Source organism: Priapulus caudatus, unplaced genomic scaffold (assembly GCF_000485595.1).
Source record: "Priapulus caudatus unplaced genomic scaffold, Priapulus_caudatus-5.0.1 Scaffold652, whole genome shotgun sequence".
In the NCBI taxonomy this organism is placed as follows: domain Eukaryota; kingdom Metazoa; phylum Priapulida; class Priapulimorpha; order Priapulimorphida; family Priapulidae; genus Priapulus; species Priapulus caudatus.
Window position 1 is genome coordinate 165,332 of NW_014577713.1, and position 19,394 is coordinate 184,725.

Sequence of the window (19,394 nt, forward strand, 5' to 3'; positions counted from 1 at the left end):
CTTACAGCGTCTTTATCTTTACAGCATCCTCTTCTTCTCTCTAACAGAATCCTCATCCTCTCTCTAGCGTATCCGCATCCATACAGCATCCTCATCCTTACACCATCCTCATCTTTACAGCATCCTTATTCTTACAGCGTCTTTATCTTTACAGCATCCTCTTCTTCTCTCTAACAGAATCCTCATCCTCTCTCTAGCCGTATCCGCATCTATACAGCATCCTCATCCTTACAGCATCATCATCCTTACATCATCCTTATTCGTACAGCATCCGTATTCTTACAGCGTCTTTATCTTGACAGCATTCTCATCCTCTCTCTAGCCGTATCCTCATCCATACAGCATCCTTATTCTTACTATACAGCGTCTTTATCCTTACAGCATTCGCATCCTTCCTTAGCGCATCTTCGTGCTTTACAGCTCTATTCCCATCCTCCCACTCACACCATCGTCACGTCACACCAACCTATAAGAAACCTGACCACCAGCTCTGCTCGCCTCTCCGCCGCACACTCAGTGTGACATCATCAGCTACGTCATCTGCTGACGTAGGCGCGCGTCGAAATCGCGTGCAGACCCATCGGCGTGGACAGGGTGAGTCTTACTGCCAACTACGATCTTCCCAGTCGATAGATCAGCATCTTCTAACGTCACTGTGATAGCTTGACGAATTAGAGGCGCGTCATCATCCTCCGCCGCCGGTGCTTCAGAGAGCAGGAAGGAAGGAGCGGGTTGCCATCACCTCTAGTAGATAGACACGTAAGTGACTAGACAGTAGACATGTGAGTAGATATACGGAAGTAGCTAGATATGTGAATAGCAATAGATATGTGAAGAGCCATAAAGGTGAGTAGCTAGACACGTACGTAAATAGATGAGAGAGTACCTAGAGGCGAAGGCTGTGGGTGCTGTGTGGGCTTTGACAACGTGGGTGTCGCATGCACCGTACTGTGACAGCGCTGGTGTCGCGCGGGTGTCGCACGGACCGTGCTGTGACAGCGCTGGTGTCGCGTGGGTGTCGCACGGACCGTGCTGTGACAGCGCTGGTGTCGCGTGGGTGTCGCGCGGGTGTCGCACGGTCCGTACTGTGACAGCGTTTGTGTCGCGTGGGTGTCGCACGGACCGTGCTGTAACAGCACTGGTGTCACACGGGTGTCGCACGGGCCGTGCTGTCAGACGCAATTGGCGACTCTTGTCATCTTGGGTAAAGTCATTTGAAGTTCGTTCTCCATCTGTTGCTCGTGGCGGGTGTGTTTTGGGGATCAATTCGCTGTTGAAAAGTGTTGGTCCATGTGTATGTCGAACGTAACTGAAGGGTAAATTGTATCATACGTGTGTGTATTGCCTACTTGAATGTGTTGTGCGTGCGCGCGTGTGTGTATTGCTTACTTGAATGTGTTGTGCGTGCGCGTGTGTGCGTATTGCTTACTTCAATGTGTTGTGCGCGCGCATCTGCGTGGGTGCAAGTGGGAGTCATGACATTTTCTTCACGATCACACACGAATCTCTCAGTCGCCTCGCGTTACACATGTGTCGGTGTCAATCAGAGGAGAGACAGCTCATGCATATTCACAGTCGCAACGCGTATCTTTAGAATTATGCACTCATAAATGTGTATAGAAGTGAGTGCGTTATACGCACCGTACAGTCCGCTATGTAGCCGACGCCTACACCACCCCCGGTGTGTTCCTAGACATGTGTTTGTACGTAGCTATAGGATGTGAGCAGCGTTGTCATTGCAAAAGAACCGCACAGCACCGAAACCCGCGTACAATATAATATCAAGTAAATTATTAACATCGCGCCTTTGATTCTCAGTATTCATCTGAATAATCTGATGATTAAATTTTCATTTTCATAGAGATTTCCGTTTCAATTTTACATCAAATATTAACTTTTAATATAATTGCAATTAATTTCATTTGACATTCTCAGGTCGACAGTCTTGTGTATATATAATTCTTTCCATACGTTCTGTGTGCATCAGGAGTAGATAATAGGGAATCTAATAATTTCCTATTATCTACTCCTGATATTATATTATACCAGCGTATGCATGCAAGCACCGGGTTACGACAGCTTACTATGTTATGCTTGAAGCTTCCACTGCCTCTGTGCGTTTTTCACCAAGCAGTCGCCCGCCACATTCACCCGGTGCAGGTAAAAGCAAGCGCAAGCTAGATTGCTACATGTATTATTCACCATAGCTATGGCCATGCAGGAAGCCGCCAGGCAACCAAGCACACTGCAGCGCACGTGATCGTGCAATTTCGCGAGGTTTTCGCCGCTGGCTACAGTGTATATACTCGCTCGGAGCGGAAGTTTGGGTGAAATATATTGCCGACAAGCGCGCGGTGTGATGTTATGAGCATCTGTTTACTAGAGCGGCTAAATATAGCAACACGAACAGCGTGTTGTGGCGGAGGCAGACGCTTTTTCACCGGCAATTCTCCATGTAATTGTTAAAAGTTTCATTTCTACGGGACGCGCCTCCCTTCCGGAGAGGGAAGTTCACAACCTCCTGAAAACAGCCCTGGAAACATCCTGATCGAGTGTATACACACAATACCCACTATTTAGATACCGTTGCTTACGAGATAAATTCAATAGGGGACGCGTGACAACAACCATGGATAGTTGCGACGCGGCATATGTGAAATTCAAACATGCTATACTGTAAACGTAAACGTAAATTCAAATTTAACTGTAAACATAGAATAGAAATATAAACAAGAGTAAATAATAGACTATTAATTCAATCATAATGTAAAAATGTAATTGTAAATGTAAATTTTAAAGTAAATGTAAAAGTAAATGTGAATGGAAAAGTAAACGTAATAGTAAAAAAGTAAAACTAAAAGTAAAATAAAAAGTAAAACTAAAAGTAAATTTATATGTAAAAGTAAATATAAAACTAAATATTAATGTAAATGCAAAAAAATAAAAATAAACTACTAATCAAAATGGCGGCATCTTTTTCTTCCTCGCAGGTGTTCCGCTGACTGTCGTCGCCCGGGAGCCTGCCATCGCCATGACAGGCATCTTCGACATTCAACAGGTGATGCCCTACCTGTACCTGAGCGCAGCGACGCCCGTCACCGCCGCCAACATAGATCGTCTGCGAATCGCACTAGTAATCAACGCGTCACGTGACCTCCAAGCTCCCGACCACCCGACTGTCGGCTACCTACAGGTATATAACGGACACGGCCAGAAATAAACGCATAAATGAACGTCTATCGTCTAAATATCTAAGTATATTACCTAAGCACCGATCAGATGATATTATTTCCATGCGCACAGACGTCCGTAGACACAAGCTCTATAAACATCCACGGAAAGGTGTCGCGTTCATTTTGCTCGGGCAGCATCGCGTGCGCAACATAGAACGCGAACGTGTTTTGTATTAGAAGTTCTCTTGCTCAGAACACTACAGTCTACCACTACTTACCATACAAATCGTGAACCGCCTGCATTGCTTTACGCGCGCGGCTTCACTTCAAAATTGTGTACGTTTTACGTATCGAGCAGCGAATGATTGACAGGGACCCTAAGAAATACTATGTCTACTAATGTCTATACTATCAAGAGCGTATAAAGAAGGGCCTTAGTAGACCCTAGACCTTAGAAGGTAGATAGGCCTATAGTATAAGGCCTCCTACAGAAGTCTCGCTTTACAACACGCTTTTTTCTGTGCGTGCGTGTGCGCTAATGCAGTACGATTCGCGTGTACGTATATATTGCTATAGTATACCGCTTATCATAATTAGCTAAAGAACTTACAAACTGCACGTAAAAAGCGGAAAAAATGCATTGGTTGCGTGCCCACGCGTCGTCGGTCGCCATGGTAACGCTACGAAACATGGCGCAATGCTCTCGTTCGGCAGGTTAAGGTGGACGACCTTCCGTATGAGCGCATCGACGAATTCTTCGACATGGTCGCCATGCGCATTGAGACCACCAGACGACAGGGCGGCAAGGCCCTCGTGCACTGCCGCGCCGGTAGGTGGCCGACAGAGACAAGTGCACATCGGTTCCTCCCGCTATTTTCGCATGGGCTTGCCGTCTATAGAATCGCTCTAGTGGAAAATCTATTATTTAATCTATTATTTAATCGCAGTGCACTCGGTGATAACCGTGGCGCGGGATCTGATTCGCTCCACTATAATTGATGTGATCAGACTATATACTGTCCGAAAGTATTACAGGCTTAAGTGACTGCACTAAGATTAGGGCTTGCCTAGCGATCGCTTTCCTTGTGGCACGACGTTTTGATGTCGGCTCACGTGTAGTATGGATCAGTCAGATGACAAGACATTGTAATGTGTTGCGACGTTTGCCGCCAGACGGGGACGCGCATTGTACGCACTTAATTGAGACATATAAATATCAGAGGGATACGAACTGTCCTCCTGGTTCAGCATCCCTAAATAAATCAGGAGGCACGCACGCACGCACGCACGCACGCACGCCGCAACGCCACACACAGACAACAGACGACACACACAATACATACACACACACACACACACACCACACACACACACACACAACACACACACACACACACACACACACATACAAACGCATGCGCACAAGCACGCATGCATACTATCGTCACACGAACTAGAAAACGAATACTAATCAATCAATCTGAGTGATTTCTTACCCGCGGCGACTTGAGTGATATATGATACCTAATCACAGAAATGGCTGGCGTCCCTGAACTTTCTGTAAACCGCGATAACTTAAAAATAATTCAGTTACTGCTACAGCAGAATTCAAAGAAAATATTTCAAGAAAGAATTAAGCTCTAACGGTAGTAGCTCCTGTACTATATATACTGTAGAGACACTAATAGACAGTAGTAATTAACACGAACGTTAACTAACCGGGTGATGATCTCAACGATTCTTTGAAAATGTTAGCACCGGCCCGTGTTATAGCACATAGCACCCGCAATGTTAGCGTCGGCACCAATCAACGTGCGAATCACACGCAAAAATAAAGCGTCTGCCCCGTTACTATGCCGACTAGTGAGTCACGCAGCAGGAAGCTATATAGTGTAGTCCTTACATACCTTGAACTAACTTTAAAAAAATTTAATTCGAGAACCGGATTATGAACGCAACGCGGTGCGCGCATATAACATAGTTTCACACCATCGACTTATAATACTTCTACACTAACGATAGTCTGGCCACAGCACATTTACTGCTCACCTGGATCCAAAGACTGCCAATTACAAGGACGCTTCTACCGCTAATCACATGAAGGCGGTACCTTCTGCTGTCTAGACGAGTCTTGTCTTCTTAGTAATGCTGAAGGGTCGCTTGTACGTATATGTACCCTCGAGTATAGTACCCGAGGTGTTCGGCGAGGTATGTCGCTACTGCCTACTCCCCTAACCCTAACCGCTAACGGCCTAATAACCGCTAACGACCTAACACCCTAACCTAAACCATAAACCATTAATCAAATAGTTTACCTCGGGGTGACATATTTTTATAAAAACGCCATTATACGACAACGATCCGGCTTCGTGCCTTAGTAATAATATAGACTGCACTTACACGCGGCAGCTATACATAGGCAATACTCATATACCTACTCTATCTAATACTGATAAGAATCAGGAGTAAATATACAAGTGTGATTTAATATTGTTTTTATCCCAGCTCTTATATTTTATGGTTTGTCTTCATGAAATTCCAATAACCATGCTTTAGCAATAGGGCCTACCATATTTCTACTACATGTTTGTTTATAAGATGCCCAATCCTCTTGCCTGCCATACGATGCTATACCGCTATATACTACTAATATGTATAATAATATCAGGAGTGAATAATAATATCAGGAGTGAATCTATTATTATTCACTCCTGATCATATCTATTATTATTCACTCCTGATCATATCTATTATTATTTCACGTCCTGATCAAGTATCTCATTATTATTCACGTCCTGATCATATTATTATATTCACGTCCTGATCAATATCTATTATTTATTCACTCCTGATCATATCTTATTATTATTCACTCCTGATCATATCTAATTTATTAATTCACTCCCTGATGACATAGTCCTATTATTATTGCAACTCCTGATCATATCTATCTATTATACACTCCTGATCATATCTGGATTATTATCAACTCCTGGATCATATCTAAATTTATTTATTCCACGTCCTGATTCATATCTCATTATTATACACTCCTGATCATATCTATTATTATTCATACTCCTAGCATCATATCTATTATTATTCACTCTGATCAATAGTCTATTATTATTCACCCTCCTGAATCATCCCATCTATTATCTAATTACACGTCCTGATCATATCTATTATTCTTCACTCCTGATCATATCTACTTATTGATTCACTGGCCTGTCATATCTACTTATTATTCCTCCTGATCATACTATATTATTATTCACTCCTGATCATATCTATTATTATCCTTCCATGCTATCATATCTATTATTATTCACTCCTGATCTACTCTATTATTATTCACTCCTGAATCATATCTATTATTATTACGATCTTTGTATCATCGATCATATCTATTATTATTCACGTCCTGATGATATCTATTATTATCACGCCTGATCATATCTATTATTTTCACTCCTGATCATTATGCTATTATTATTCACTCCTGATCATATCTATTATTATTCACTCCTGTGCAATATCTATTATTATTCACGTCCTGAAATCATATTCTTTATTATTCCAGCTCGCTGAATCATATCTCATTATTATTGCACTCCTGATCTATCTATTATCATTCAGCTCCCTGATCAATTAAATCTTTTTAATTTATTATCACTCCTGATCATATCTATTATTTATTCACGTCCTGATCATGATTTTATTATTTCACATCCTGATCATATCTATTATTATTCACTCCTGATCATATCTATTATTATACACTCCTGATCATATCTAATTATTATTCACTCCTGATCATATCTATATTTATTCGCACAATCCTGAATCATTGATCCATTATTAATCCAGCATCTTGATCCATATCTATTATTATTCACTCCTGATCATATCTATTATTATTCACTCCTGATCATATCTATTATTATTCACTCCTGATCATATTATTATTATTCACTCCTGATCATAATCTATTATTATTCACTCCTGATCATATCTATTTAATTATTTCACTCCTGATCATAATCTATTATTATTCCACTCCTGATTCATATCTATTATTATCACTCCTGATCTATCATCTAATTTATTATTCACTCCTGATCATACTATTATTATTCACTCCTGATCATATCTCATTATTATTCACGTCCTGATCATGATCTATTATTATTCACTCCTGATCATGATCTAAATTAATTATTCACGCTCCTGATCATATCTATATTATTCACTCCTGACATATCTATTATTATTCACCTCCTGATCACATATCTATTATTATTCCACTCCTGATCATATCTATTATTATTCACTCTGATCAAATCTATTATTATTCATATCCTGATCAATATCTATTATTATTACTCCTGATCCATCATCTATTATTATTCACTCCCTGATCATATCTATTATTATTCACTCCTGCATATCTATTATTATTCACTCCTGATCATATCTATTATTAATTCACTCTGATCATATCTATTATTATTCACGTCCTGATCATATCTTATTATTATTCAACTCCTGATCATACTTATATTATTCACTCCTGATCATATCTATTATTATTCACCACTCCTGATCATACTCTATTATTATTCAGCTCCTGATCATATCTATTAATTATTCACTATCCTTGATCATATCTAATTATTATTACACTCCTGATCATATCTATTATTATTCACTCCTGATGCATATCTATTATGTATTCACTCCTGATCATATCTGATTTTATTCACTCCTGACTGATCATGATCTATTATTATTCACATCCTGATCAATATCTATTATTTTTCCACTCCGTGATCATGTCTATTATTATTCACGATCCTGATCCATATCTATTATTATTCACTCCTGCACTCATATCCTATTATTATTTCACTCCCTGATCATATCTATTATGTATTCACTCCTGATCATATCTTATTATTATTCACTCCTGAATCATATCTATTATTATTCACATCTGATCATATCTAGTTATTATTTCACTCCTGATAAAATATCTATTATATTCATCCTGATCATATCTATTATTATTCTGCCGCCTGATCATATCTATGTTATTATCACCCTGGATCATATCTATTATTATTCACTCCTGATCATGATCTTATTATTATTCACATCCTGATTCAATGATCTATTATTAATTCACTCCTGAGTCCATATCTAGTTATTATTCCAACTCCTGATTCATATCTATTATTATTCACATCCTGATCATATCTATTAATTATTCACTCCTGATCATATCCTATTATTATTGCACTCCTGATCATAATCTATTATTATTTCACTCCTGATCATATCTTATTTGATTATTCACTCCTGATCAATGATCTTATTATTATTCACTCCTGATCATATCTATTAATTATTCACTCCTGATCATATCTGATTATTATTCACTTCCTGATCATATCTATTATTATTCACTCCCTGATCATATCTATTATTATTCACATCCTGATCCATATCTCCGTTATTATTCACGATCTTGATCATATCTATTATTATTCACGTCCTGATGCATATCTAATTATTATTCACTCCTGATCATCTCTAATATTATTCACTCCCTGATCATGATCTATTATTATTCACTAGTCCTCGATCCCCCTATCTATTATTTATTCACATCCCTGATCATCATCTATTATTATTCAACTCCTGAATATATCTATTATTATACACTCCTGATCATATCTATTATTATTCACTCCTGATCATATCTATATTATTCACTCCTGATCATGATCTATTTATTTATTCACTCCTGATCATATCTATTATTATTCACTCCCTGACATATCTATATTATTCACGTCCTGATCAATATCTATTATTATTCCTCCTGTCATGATCTATTTATTATTCACGTCCTGATCAGCTATTCTATTATTATTCAACTCCTGATCATATCTATTATTATTCACTGTCCGAATCATATCTATTATTATTCACGATGCTGATATACTATTATTATTCACTCCTGATCATGATCTATATTATTCACGTCCTGAATTCATATCTATTAATTGATTCACGGGTCCTGATCATCTCTATTATTATACGACCTGTGCTGATTCATATCTATTGAATTATTTCACTCCTGATCATATCTATTATTTATTCCTCTGATCATATCTATTATATTCACATCCTGATCATATCTATTATTATTACCCACTCCTGAATCATATTCTTATTATTATTTCACTCCTGATCATATCCTATTATTCATTCACTCTGAATCATATCTATTCATTATTCACTCCTGGATCATATCTATTATTATTCACTCCTGATCATATCTATTTTATTCACTCCTGATCATATCTATTTTATTCACCTCCTGATCAATCTCATTATTATTGCACTCCTGATCATACTTATTATTTATTCACTCCTGATCATTATCTATTATTATTCACTCCTGATCATTATCTATTATTACTTCACTCCTGATCATGATCTAAATTATATTCACTCCCTGATCATATCTATTAGTATTCACTCCTGAATCATATCTATTATTATTCACTCCTGATCATAATCTATTATTATTCACTCTCGATCATATCTATTATTATCACCTCCTGATCATAGTCTTATTATTATTCACTCCTGATCAAATATCTATTTATTATCAGCTCTTGATCATATCTATTTATTATTCACATCCTGATCATATCTAATTATTATTCATCCTATCAATATCTATTATTATTCCGTCCTGATCATATCTATTATTATTCACTCCTGAATCATATCTAAATTATTATTCCACTCCCTGATTCATATCTATTATTGATTCACGTGTGTATGTGTCTCCTGATCATATCTATTATTCATTCAACTCCTGATCATATCTATTTATTTTCACTCCTGATCAGTATCTATTATTATTCACTCGCCATCATATCTATTATTATTCACTCCTCCTGATCATATCTATTATTTTCACTCCTGATATATCTATTATTATTCACTCCTGCATCATATAATCTATTATTCATTCATTTCCTGATCAGTATCTTATTATTATGACACTCTCCTGATCATATCTATTATTATTCACTCCTGATCATATCTATTATTAATTCACTCCTGATCATATCTATTATTATTCCTCCTGATGCAATCATTATTCCTCCTAATATATTATTATACTTCACTCCTGATCATAGCTATTATTATCTCACTCCTGATCATATCTATTATTTATTCACTCCTGTCATATCTATTATTATTCACTCCTGATCGATTATCTATTATTAATTCACTCCTGATCATATCTATTATGTATTCACTCCTGTCATATCTATTATTATGCTCACTCCTGACATATCTATTATTATTCACTCGGCTGCATCCATATCCTGATTCTTATGTTTCATCGCTGACAATCTCTATCATCTGATCCATCATCCTATTATTATTCCACTCCTGATCATATCTAATCCTTTCATATCACGTCCTGCTCCAATCATCCATTATTATTTCACTCCTGATCATATCTATTATTATTCACTCCTGATCATATCTATTATTATTCACTGCCTGATCATATCTATATTATTACTCTGATTCACTTTTTCACAGTCTGATCAACATATCTATTATTTATCCTCCTGATCATACTATTATTATTTTCACTCCTGATTCTATGCTATTATATTCAGTCCTATCATCCTATTATTATTCACTCCTGATCATATCGATTATTATTCGACTCCTGATCATATCTATTATTATTCACTCCCTGATCATATCTATTATTATTCACACTGCACTTATTCCTTGATCATATTATTATTATTCACGTCCTGATCATATCTAATTATTATTCACCCATGATTCATATCTATTATTATTCACTCCTGAATCCTATCTATTCATTATCTCACTCCTGGAACTCATATCTATTATTATTCACTTCTGCATCATATCTATTATGTATTTTCAGCTCCTGATCAATATCTAATTATTATTCACCTCCTGATCAGTATCTATTATTATTACACATCCGATCAATATCTATTATTATTCACTCCTGATCAAATCTATTATTATTCCGGTCCTGATCAATAATCTCCTTATTATTTCACGTCACTGATCATATCTATATATATTCACATCCTGATCATATCCTATTATTATTCACGTGTCCTGATCATATCTATTATTATTCACTCCTGATCATATCTATTATTATTCACTCCTGATCATATCTATTATTATTCACTCCTGATCATATCTATTATTATTCACTCCTGATCATATCTATTATTATTCACTCCTGATCATATATATTATTATACACTCCTGATGAGATTTTTGTCTTCGCATCGTTGTAGGTGTTAGTCGCTCGGCGTCGTTAGTGATAGCACACCTGATGAAGTACGAAGGCATGACTCTCAGCAAGGCCTACAACCACGTACGTTAATTACTACTATATCCACGTATAGTTACAACTATATCTACGTATAGTTACAACTATATCTACGTATAGTTACAACTATCCACACCAAGAGTAGATAGAAACAAGGCCTACAACCACGTACGTTACAACTATCTACGTATCCACACCCAGAGTAGATATCAACAAATCCTTATGATAAACGCTCTATCCATACTTATATGTCGCCATCTTAATCGCCACTCGCACTATCGTCAATATAAGTAGTCGATAGAAGTATGATAGAAGTATGGTAGCTAAAGCTAGTTGGAGGTGAATCTAGGCGTCTGCATGAAGACGTAGGAACTGCAGCCCGCATCGTCAGGACCTGCCTCTGTATAAGGTAGCGCACAAGTGCAGATGTAGACCAGCATAGGCGAGCTTAAATTGACTACGTCACGAATTTTTTATGGTAAAGTGTGTAACATTTTTGTTGCCATTTTTTTACATTAAAAGTAAGAACTAACGGGACTAAACGTATCGTCAAAAAAACCTAGTTAAAAATCCAAAAAACGTGGACGATTTGATATTGTGTTCCTGACATTAATTGAATTGCTATGGGCTATGTATGAGTCACGAGTGTATGTTCACATCAAACAATATAGTAAAATAGGAAGTATAATGCAGCAATTTAACCATAAAAAGTGAACAGAATTACTTATATTTTGTAAAAAAGTGGAAATATTTTTTTACTATTTACGGTGACGTAATTACTTTAAGTCTACTTGGAGCTAGTATATTAGTTAAAACGTTAGACCTTGGAGTAATCATTCTCACAGAATTTGGAGTAATCATCAGTCAGAATGATTACTCCAAGCGTAGAAGTAGCGCACATGTGTATAGCTTTGTATTGTACTGTATATCAGTCAGAAATTTTATCATTTTAACTAATCAACACTATTGCTTTTATCAGATTTTTTCTCCATAAAAAAACTGTTGTCAGTACATGTATATGTATTTGAATTACATGCAATAAAGATTTAATAATAATAAAATAATTATACGTCCGCTGCGAAGGTCGCGAGAAAAAATACGCGCCAGAATTTTTCACTGATTGTGTGTTTTTTTCTCGCGTCTGCGTCGTCACGTGATGCAGGTGAAGGATCGCAGACGATGGGTGGCGCCGAACGAGGGATTCTGGAAACAGCTGATCCAGTACGAGCGCAAGCTGTACGGCAGAACGTCGGTGAACAGCGGTGATGACGACGCTGCCGCCACACCCGACTACTGCTTCGGCAGGTAGGTATACAAACGACAGCAGCATCGCCGAGACGTTATAATTAAATTGACTACGTCACGAATTTTCTATAGTAAAAATTGTAAAATTTTTGTTGCCATTTTTTACATTAAATGTAAGAACTATCGGGATTATCGGGACTAACGGGACTAGCGGGACTAACGGGAATAAACGTATCATCAAATTCTTACTTGATAAGATTGTTTCTCAACTAGTTAAAAATCCAAAAAACCAGGACGATTTGATATATATTATGTTCCTGACAGTAATTGCTTGCTATGGGCTATGTATGAGTCACGAGGGTATGTTCACATAGAACAATATAGTAAAATAGGAAGTATAATGCAGCAATTTAACCAAAAGTGAACAGAATTACTTATATTTTGTGAAAAAGTGGAAATATTTTTTTTATTTTTACTATTTACGGTGACGTAATCACTTTAACCCTTTACCGGCTAATATAACATCCCTGTTAACACATAACGTTCTCGCCACGTTAGGATTTGGTTGCGCTATGGTTTGGTTTTAAAAAAACGTTTCACGTTTTCACACATCTATCATAATCTATTCTTATTCACTCCTTATAATATATAAGGTATAGAATATGTAATTAATAATAATTATATATAAGTAGTATATATAATTATAATAAGATAGTAATTAAGGTTATATACGGTTATGGCACGTACCATATAATGTAGTATCATATGTATTATAAAACGTAACATAACGTGCAACACAGTGCGAGCAACATAAACCTTGTAGTTTTATGATCTCCGGAGAGAATTATAATGTGTATAGGGGAGGCGGGAGGTTGGAACAGAACGTATGCAGCTCGGTAGAACGGCAGTAAACATGCAGCAGCACAGATGACGAGGTTAATCGCCACACCAGACTATACTGTCCTGGCAGATGGATGTGTACGAGAGAAACAGCACATATATTCATTCTAAATAAGATTTTAATTAATTCTCTTCCTAAGGCGCTATTAACACCATCATCGACACGTAACACCTCGGCCGATTCCATGCATACTTAGGTGCGGAATTTAATAAGGTGTTCCGACTGACATAACATAATATCAGGAGTAGATAATAGGGAACTACTAGGGGTCTACTCCTGATAATATGCAGTGACAATAACCAATAAGCTAACATGTAGTAGTTCCAGAGCACGTATATCATATCGTATATCATAATATCAGAAGTAGATAATATGATATACGTGCTCTGCATGGTAGTTCTATGGTCTCTGGGAAACCTGGTGGTGGGTGGAGGCGATAGACGTACAGGCGGGTGAGAAGACAGCAGGAGAAAAGATTAATTATTAGGTGGGAATAGAAAGGGGAGGGTAGGAAGCAGGAGAGGGGGATGGGTTATTAAGTGAGAATCGGATGGGGCGAGTAGGAAGCGGAGAGATGATAAATGTATTATGTGCGAAGAGAAAGGGCGAGTGGGAAGCAGGAGAGGGGCTGAGTTAAGGAAGTATAATAGGGTTAAGTGGAAAGCAGGAAGGGCAGGTGAAAGTAAAGAAGGTAATGGGAGGGACAAGCCACGGGCAAGTTGGCATGAAAACACGAGAGAAACTGGGAGGAGTGAGTATATCACACTGCACCAAGACAAGATAAGGAAATCTGAAAGACAATGGTAAGCACCGAAAGAGAGTAATAACTAAAGTTTAACCATTTTAGGTACCACACGGTGGCGCCACCTTCCGAGAGCCCGCACCGTTCTAGCATCAACAGGAGTACATCGCCCACGTGCATGCTGAGCAGAGAAGCACCGGTCCTCGCTGCCTACAGAAGCAGCCCTAGTATACCCTACAGCTCCTACAATAGAGACCTTTCACCAATCCGCACGGGTAGACGAATGTATATGCGATATTAACAGCTAGACCAAGAGATATGCGAGTAGCCGTTCGTTATATAAATATATCGTTTGTTCATCAATCGACTATTCATAGGCATGAATGGGTGATGCTATGCGTGTTTATAGTCATTGGTATGCTATGATTGACAGCTGCCCGTTCATATAGAGTGAATTGGAACCTATAACATGTTTTAAGGATACATGCAGCCTTTCGGTTTAGCAACAATACGTCAAGAACAGACGCATGCACGCATGCACGTTTGTACACGCACGCATGCACGTTTGTACACGCACGCATGCATATACACGCGCACACGTGTATACCACAATATGGAAAATAACGCAGTGAACAGCAAAAAACGGCTAAAAGTGTTAGCAAAGAAACACAGATTCACTATGATATAGTATCCCTTTATTATTCGCAATTCATCAACGAGGTACTTAACCACCTTGATGTGTCTGCCGATTAGATACAATACGCGTATGGAGCGAATCCACAAGCCACTAGAGATCCTTATAATGTATCTGTCGCATCAGAGTTATTTAGAGCGAGCGAGTGTCCGAGTAATGACATTTTAGAAACTCAGGGCGAAATGTCACGACAATACATGGTGACATTAATATCTACCACATCCATTAGTAAATAACAGGTGTTTTCATTCAGGTGTGCAGATATTCTTACATCTCTCTATATAACATAGGGCAACGTGCAAATGTGTAACCAAGGATAACAGCTAGCATTTAGGCGTGATGAGGTTGCTAAGAAATGGTTGGTTGTACTGCAGTCACCCATACAAATAATAGTCGTCCATTATGATTCATGTTGATACATTTCCCATCTATATGTATACAATTTTAATAATATCTTCATAATTATTGTATATATAATATATACGTATATACATATATAATGTATGTTTGAATGAAATATTGTTTATACGTTACTGTAACAGGATTTTTTTTTTCACTCTTGATGTATGATAATTAATCAATTATTTAAAAAAAATGTACCTAAGGACTCATACCAGAATAAAGGGCACAAAAATACAGTATTTCGTAATACGCAACTGTTCGATTAGTTTATTTGCCGATAATACGGAAAAGATTGACTATTACATGAGCTCTGCAATCGCTGGAGCACATACCCCGATCTGCTGGTGCCAAACATTCATCGCCTTTACAGCCACTAGATGGCGCAACGATCTAACGCGCTTGAATAACCGCAATAAATTATATTCGTAACATGCACGGCGATGAGTATCATATTGTGTGAGTATTAATATTTCGTTAAATTATAAAAATATATATAATTTTCGATATTCCGTACATGCTAATAGACAGGCTATCGCTTCTAAGCTTTCTTCTCTGCTAGCAAGTAAAATGCGTGCTGTTTTAGCAGAATCTTTGGTTTGGGGCGTGTACAAAATTCGTCTGTTGTAGAAAAGTTGCTCGAAATAAACCACACATGAGATCATTGGGATGGTATTATCCAGATGTGAAGAAGGGCACAATTGTATTCAATTAAATATTTACTCATATACACGAGTCTTACTATATATTTACTACGTATACTTTATCGTTATATCTGCATATATTAGACTTAATATTTATCCCTGCCACCCAGGCAGGCTACGGACCTGCTTTCTATCATGTACACAACTACGAAATTGTAGCAAAAGCATCTCACTGATGGCCAGACGGTTAGCACTCGAGTAGAACGTATAAGTTGTAAGATCTTTGTCGACGTTTTCAGCCGCGCGTGCTGCATCAATTACCAGTGCTGCATCACCGCGAGGGTACAGATCTTCATCCCTGATACCGTACACGTCGGCTGCAGACACCAGCGACTACTGCATGCACGCGGAGGATGGCCCACCAGAACGCGGAGATGTAACGCGACGGGAATATTCTTAGCTTCGCGGACCAGCGCGGATTTAATCTCTACATGCATGCGCCAGCGCCTCCCAGCATCCGGCGAGGACACTTAACACGCCTCGGTGTTCCACACGAGGAGGACAATAATAGCAGCTTGCAGGCATCGAAGTCACATGTGGTGGGTGGGTGGGTTGAAGACGAGTATACTCAATGGGACGAGAAAAGCCGAGAGATGCCTCGCATTCTAGCGTGCACTGTTTACATGTGAGAGCCCATCCACTCGCCGATACGCCGACATAGGGTAACGCGAGGCACGTATAGTACTTGCTTCATTTACTCATGCACACAGTCATCCACGTTTTTGCCCGTAGCCGTAGGGGCAAAACATCGATGTTTTTAGCAAGGCGAAAACTGCGTTTCAGCTGTGATGATCAGTTGATTGTTAAACGAACGCGCGTTCGTTTGCTCGAAGGCGATACTATATATAAATTCACTATAGTTATTGCGACGGGAGCTAGGGTGGGGTGTTGGGGTGGTCCTTGCTCGCGGTCCGTGGATCTCAATTTCTGTTTGTGTACAAATTCCAGAAAGTTCCGCGCGCCCGGGCGCGAAATTTTTTTTCCCACGAGAGTTCCGGACCCACCACAGATAGTGTTTTGTAATATATGGTGCGTATATAAGACAGACCTGGTTGTATTATAGTTAGTGTTAGGGTTAGGGTTCGGTTTAGGATTAGGGTTAGGGTTAGGGTTAGGTTGTATAAATTTTACATTGTTGCTTCGAGGTAGTCGAGTGAATGGAGTGCGCTGATTGGCTGGGGTCCGGAACTCTCGTGGGAAAAAAAATTTCGCCGCCCGGGCATCTACTCTGACGTCACGCGACAACAGCCAATAGACGTCCGGAAGGCTGTAGAAATAAAACGCGGAAAACGTGCAAAAAAATTTTTTTTTTAATTATATCTAACGTCATATGGCGTTGTAACGTATTATTTGTCTACTTAGCTAGTACTTGGTACTGTTATTACAGCACATACATGCAAATAACACAATAATTAGCTCTGGCGCAAGAGGCGGATCGAGTTTTTTATTAGACTCGTTTATCTATCATATAATAATATTTTCACAGAGGAAAGGTTTTCGGGATTCAAATGGTTTTGAAGACGTTTACTTTTATTGCTGTTTGAGTTTATTTATTGCCGTTTTAAAACAGCAATCCAATGGGCGACGTCACCATAAGCAATAAAGTAGCAGATCTAGTGTGCGCGTTCTTAATGATATTATTATTATTATACCAATTATGTTATATAATTGCAATTAATACGAGTTTGGTGACGTAGGCAGATATTTTTATGAAATACGTAATTCTCTAATCAGAATAGATATGAAGCAGTTTTGAAGACGTGACTGACTAAATCTCCTTGCCGTTACGCTAGCTGGTACAGTTTCTCGCTGTGCAAACGTTACAGCTCGGTTGTGTTTGAACTGTAACGACGCACATGCTTTCTCATTCGTATTTAGTTTGGCATTGCGTGCGTTTCCTCGCGAAAACAAAATCACCGATACGCGTCGCATCACGAATGCCACTAAGCAACGGACGCAGCTATGCATCGCTGATTGGCGCTCGCCCGCGCGACGTCATCGCTGGCGCACCAATCAGGCGTCAACCGCGGCGGGGCAGCCAGAACCGGTGGCGTGTTATATTACGCTTCTCTTCATACGGAGTTGTTATTGCGCCCTCGATGCTCGTGCGCATGCGCGGCTCGTGTCGCTCGTCCATCGGCCTGCACCGAACAAGGAAGTGACCAGTAAACAAACACTTTCTCGAAGCTTCCCGTGCCCTCCCGCCCGCGCGCGCGTAAAAAAACACAGTAGCGCGCAAAATCACTATTATAACGAACCCATCTCCTTCGATCCGGTAAAATTCGGGCGGGAATTCGAATTTCATCTGTCGCGTGCGTGTGCACGAGCGCGCAGCGGGCTACGTTCCAGGTTGCCTCGCCACGAACAGCCTCCTCTCTCTCTCTCTCGCTGTATTTGGGCATCGCGCCGACGTCACCATCTATATACGTCTTCGGCGCAGCGACGCGGCTGCGTATATGCAGACGCCTCCTCGATAGCAGTTCTCCTATATAGTTACCAGACGACTCGTGACCGTGAACGTAGACGCCGCTCCACGGCACACGCTCTGTCTTCCTCACGCACCGTACACCCTCCGTCCGATCTCCTCACACACCGGTAAGTGCAACGAGGACGCCGTAGTTACGCGCGCGCGAGGCAACGCAAGCCTCGGTTTTTTAAAACGCGACCGTAAAAATTGCACCCGTGTATGTGATAGTTGTATTTTTTTAGCGTTCGTGTGCATGTGAATCTGCTGCATGTGCGTATATTGTCGATTGCTTGATTTCGAGGGGGTTTGATCGGCGTTGTGTGAGCATCTAACTATATAAAATGGGCGTAGGATATGCGATCATTCACTGGCATATTCTATATATCTTACTATATATATTATCACGAGAAGAAATCGTACGGAGAAGTAGACGATGGTAACCCACTGCGCAATTATTATGCTATAGCTACTCGTCCTACCTATATTAGTAAAATTAATTAGCTGCGATAATTCATTCCTCTAGTTATCCACTTTAAAACGCAATCACCGGAATAGAGCAGTTACGCGTGCACGTGCGTGCGTGCGTGCGTGCGTGTGTCTGTTTGTTTGTGTGTGTGTGTGTGTGTGTGTGTGTGTGTGTG

General features: G+C 39.1%; 2 protein-coding genes and 1 long non-coding RNA gene across 3 annotated transcripts in view; all 3 read left to right on the forward strand.

Moving 5' to 3' along the window:
- Nucleotides 1-633, forward strand: part of LOC106812462 (2-oxoglutarate dehydrogenase, mitochondrial-like) — a 40,796-nt gene extending 40,163 nt beyond the window's left edge. The window contains exon 10 of the mRNA XM_014816347.1: nt 553-633. Within this exon, the coding sequence (XP_014671833.1) occupies nt 553-633 (81 nt within the window). The remainder of the gene's footprint in view (nt 1-552) is intronic.
- Nucleotides 7-15,807, forward strand: LOC106812470 (dual specificity protein phosphatase 18-like). Its single transcript, XM_014816355.1, has 6 exons — nt 7-759; nt 2,991-3,193; nt 3,888-4,002; nt 11,567-11,646; nt 12,764-12,906; nt 14,595-15,807. The coding sequence occupies exons 2-6, from the start codon at nt 3,032-3,034 to the stop codon at nt 14,788-14,790; spliced, it is 696 nt and encodes a 231-aa protein (XP_014671841.1). The 5' UTR covers nt 7-759; nt 2,991-3,031; the 3' UTR covers nt 14,791-15,807.
- Nucleotides 15,808-18,422: 2,615 nt separating this feature from the next.
- The window catches only part of LOC106812478, a 12,158-nt gene continuing 11,186 nt past the window's right edge, over nt 18,423-19,394 (forward strand). Inside the window, exon 1 of the long non-coding RNA XR_001394336.1 lies at nt 18,423-18,881. This is a non-coding gene — a long non-coding RNA (uncharacterized LOC106812478). The remainder of the gene's footprint in view (nt 18,882-19,394) is intronic.

Coding starts and splice junctions, on each gene's coding strand:
- LOC106812470 (XM_014816355.1), top strand. CDS start 3,032: ATGACAGGCATCTTCGACATTCAACAGGTGATGCCCTACCTGTACCTG. Junction 3,194..3,887: donor CGACTGTCGGCTACCTACAG/GTATATAACGGA, acceptor CTCGTTCGGCAG/GTTAAGGTGGACGACCTTCC. Junction 4,003..11,566: donor CCTCGTGCACTGCCGCGCCG/GTAGGTGGCCGA, acceptor GCATCGTTGTAG/GTGTTAGTCGCTCGGCGTCG.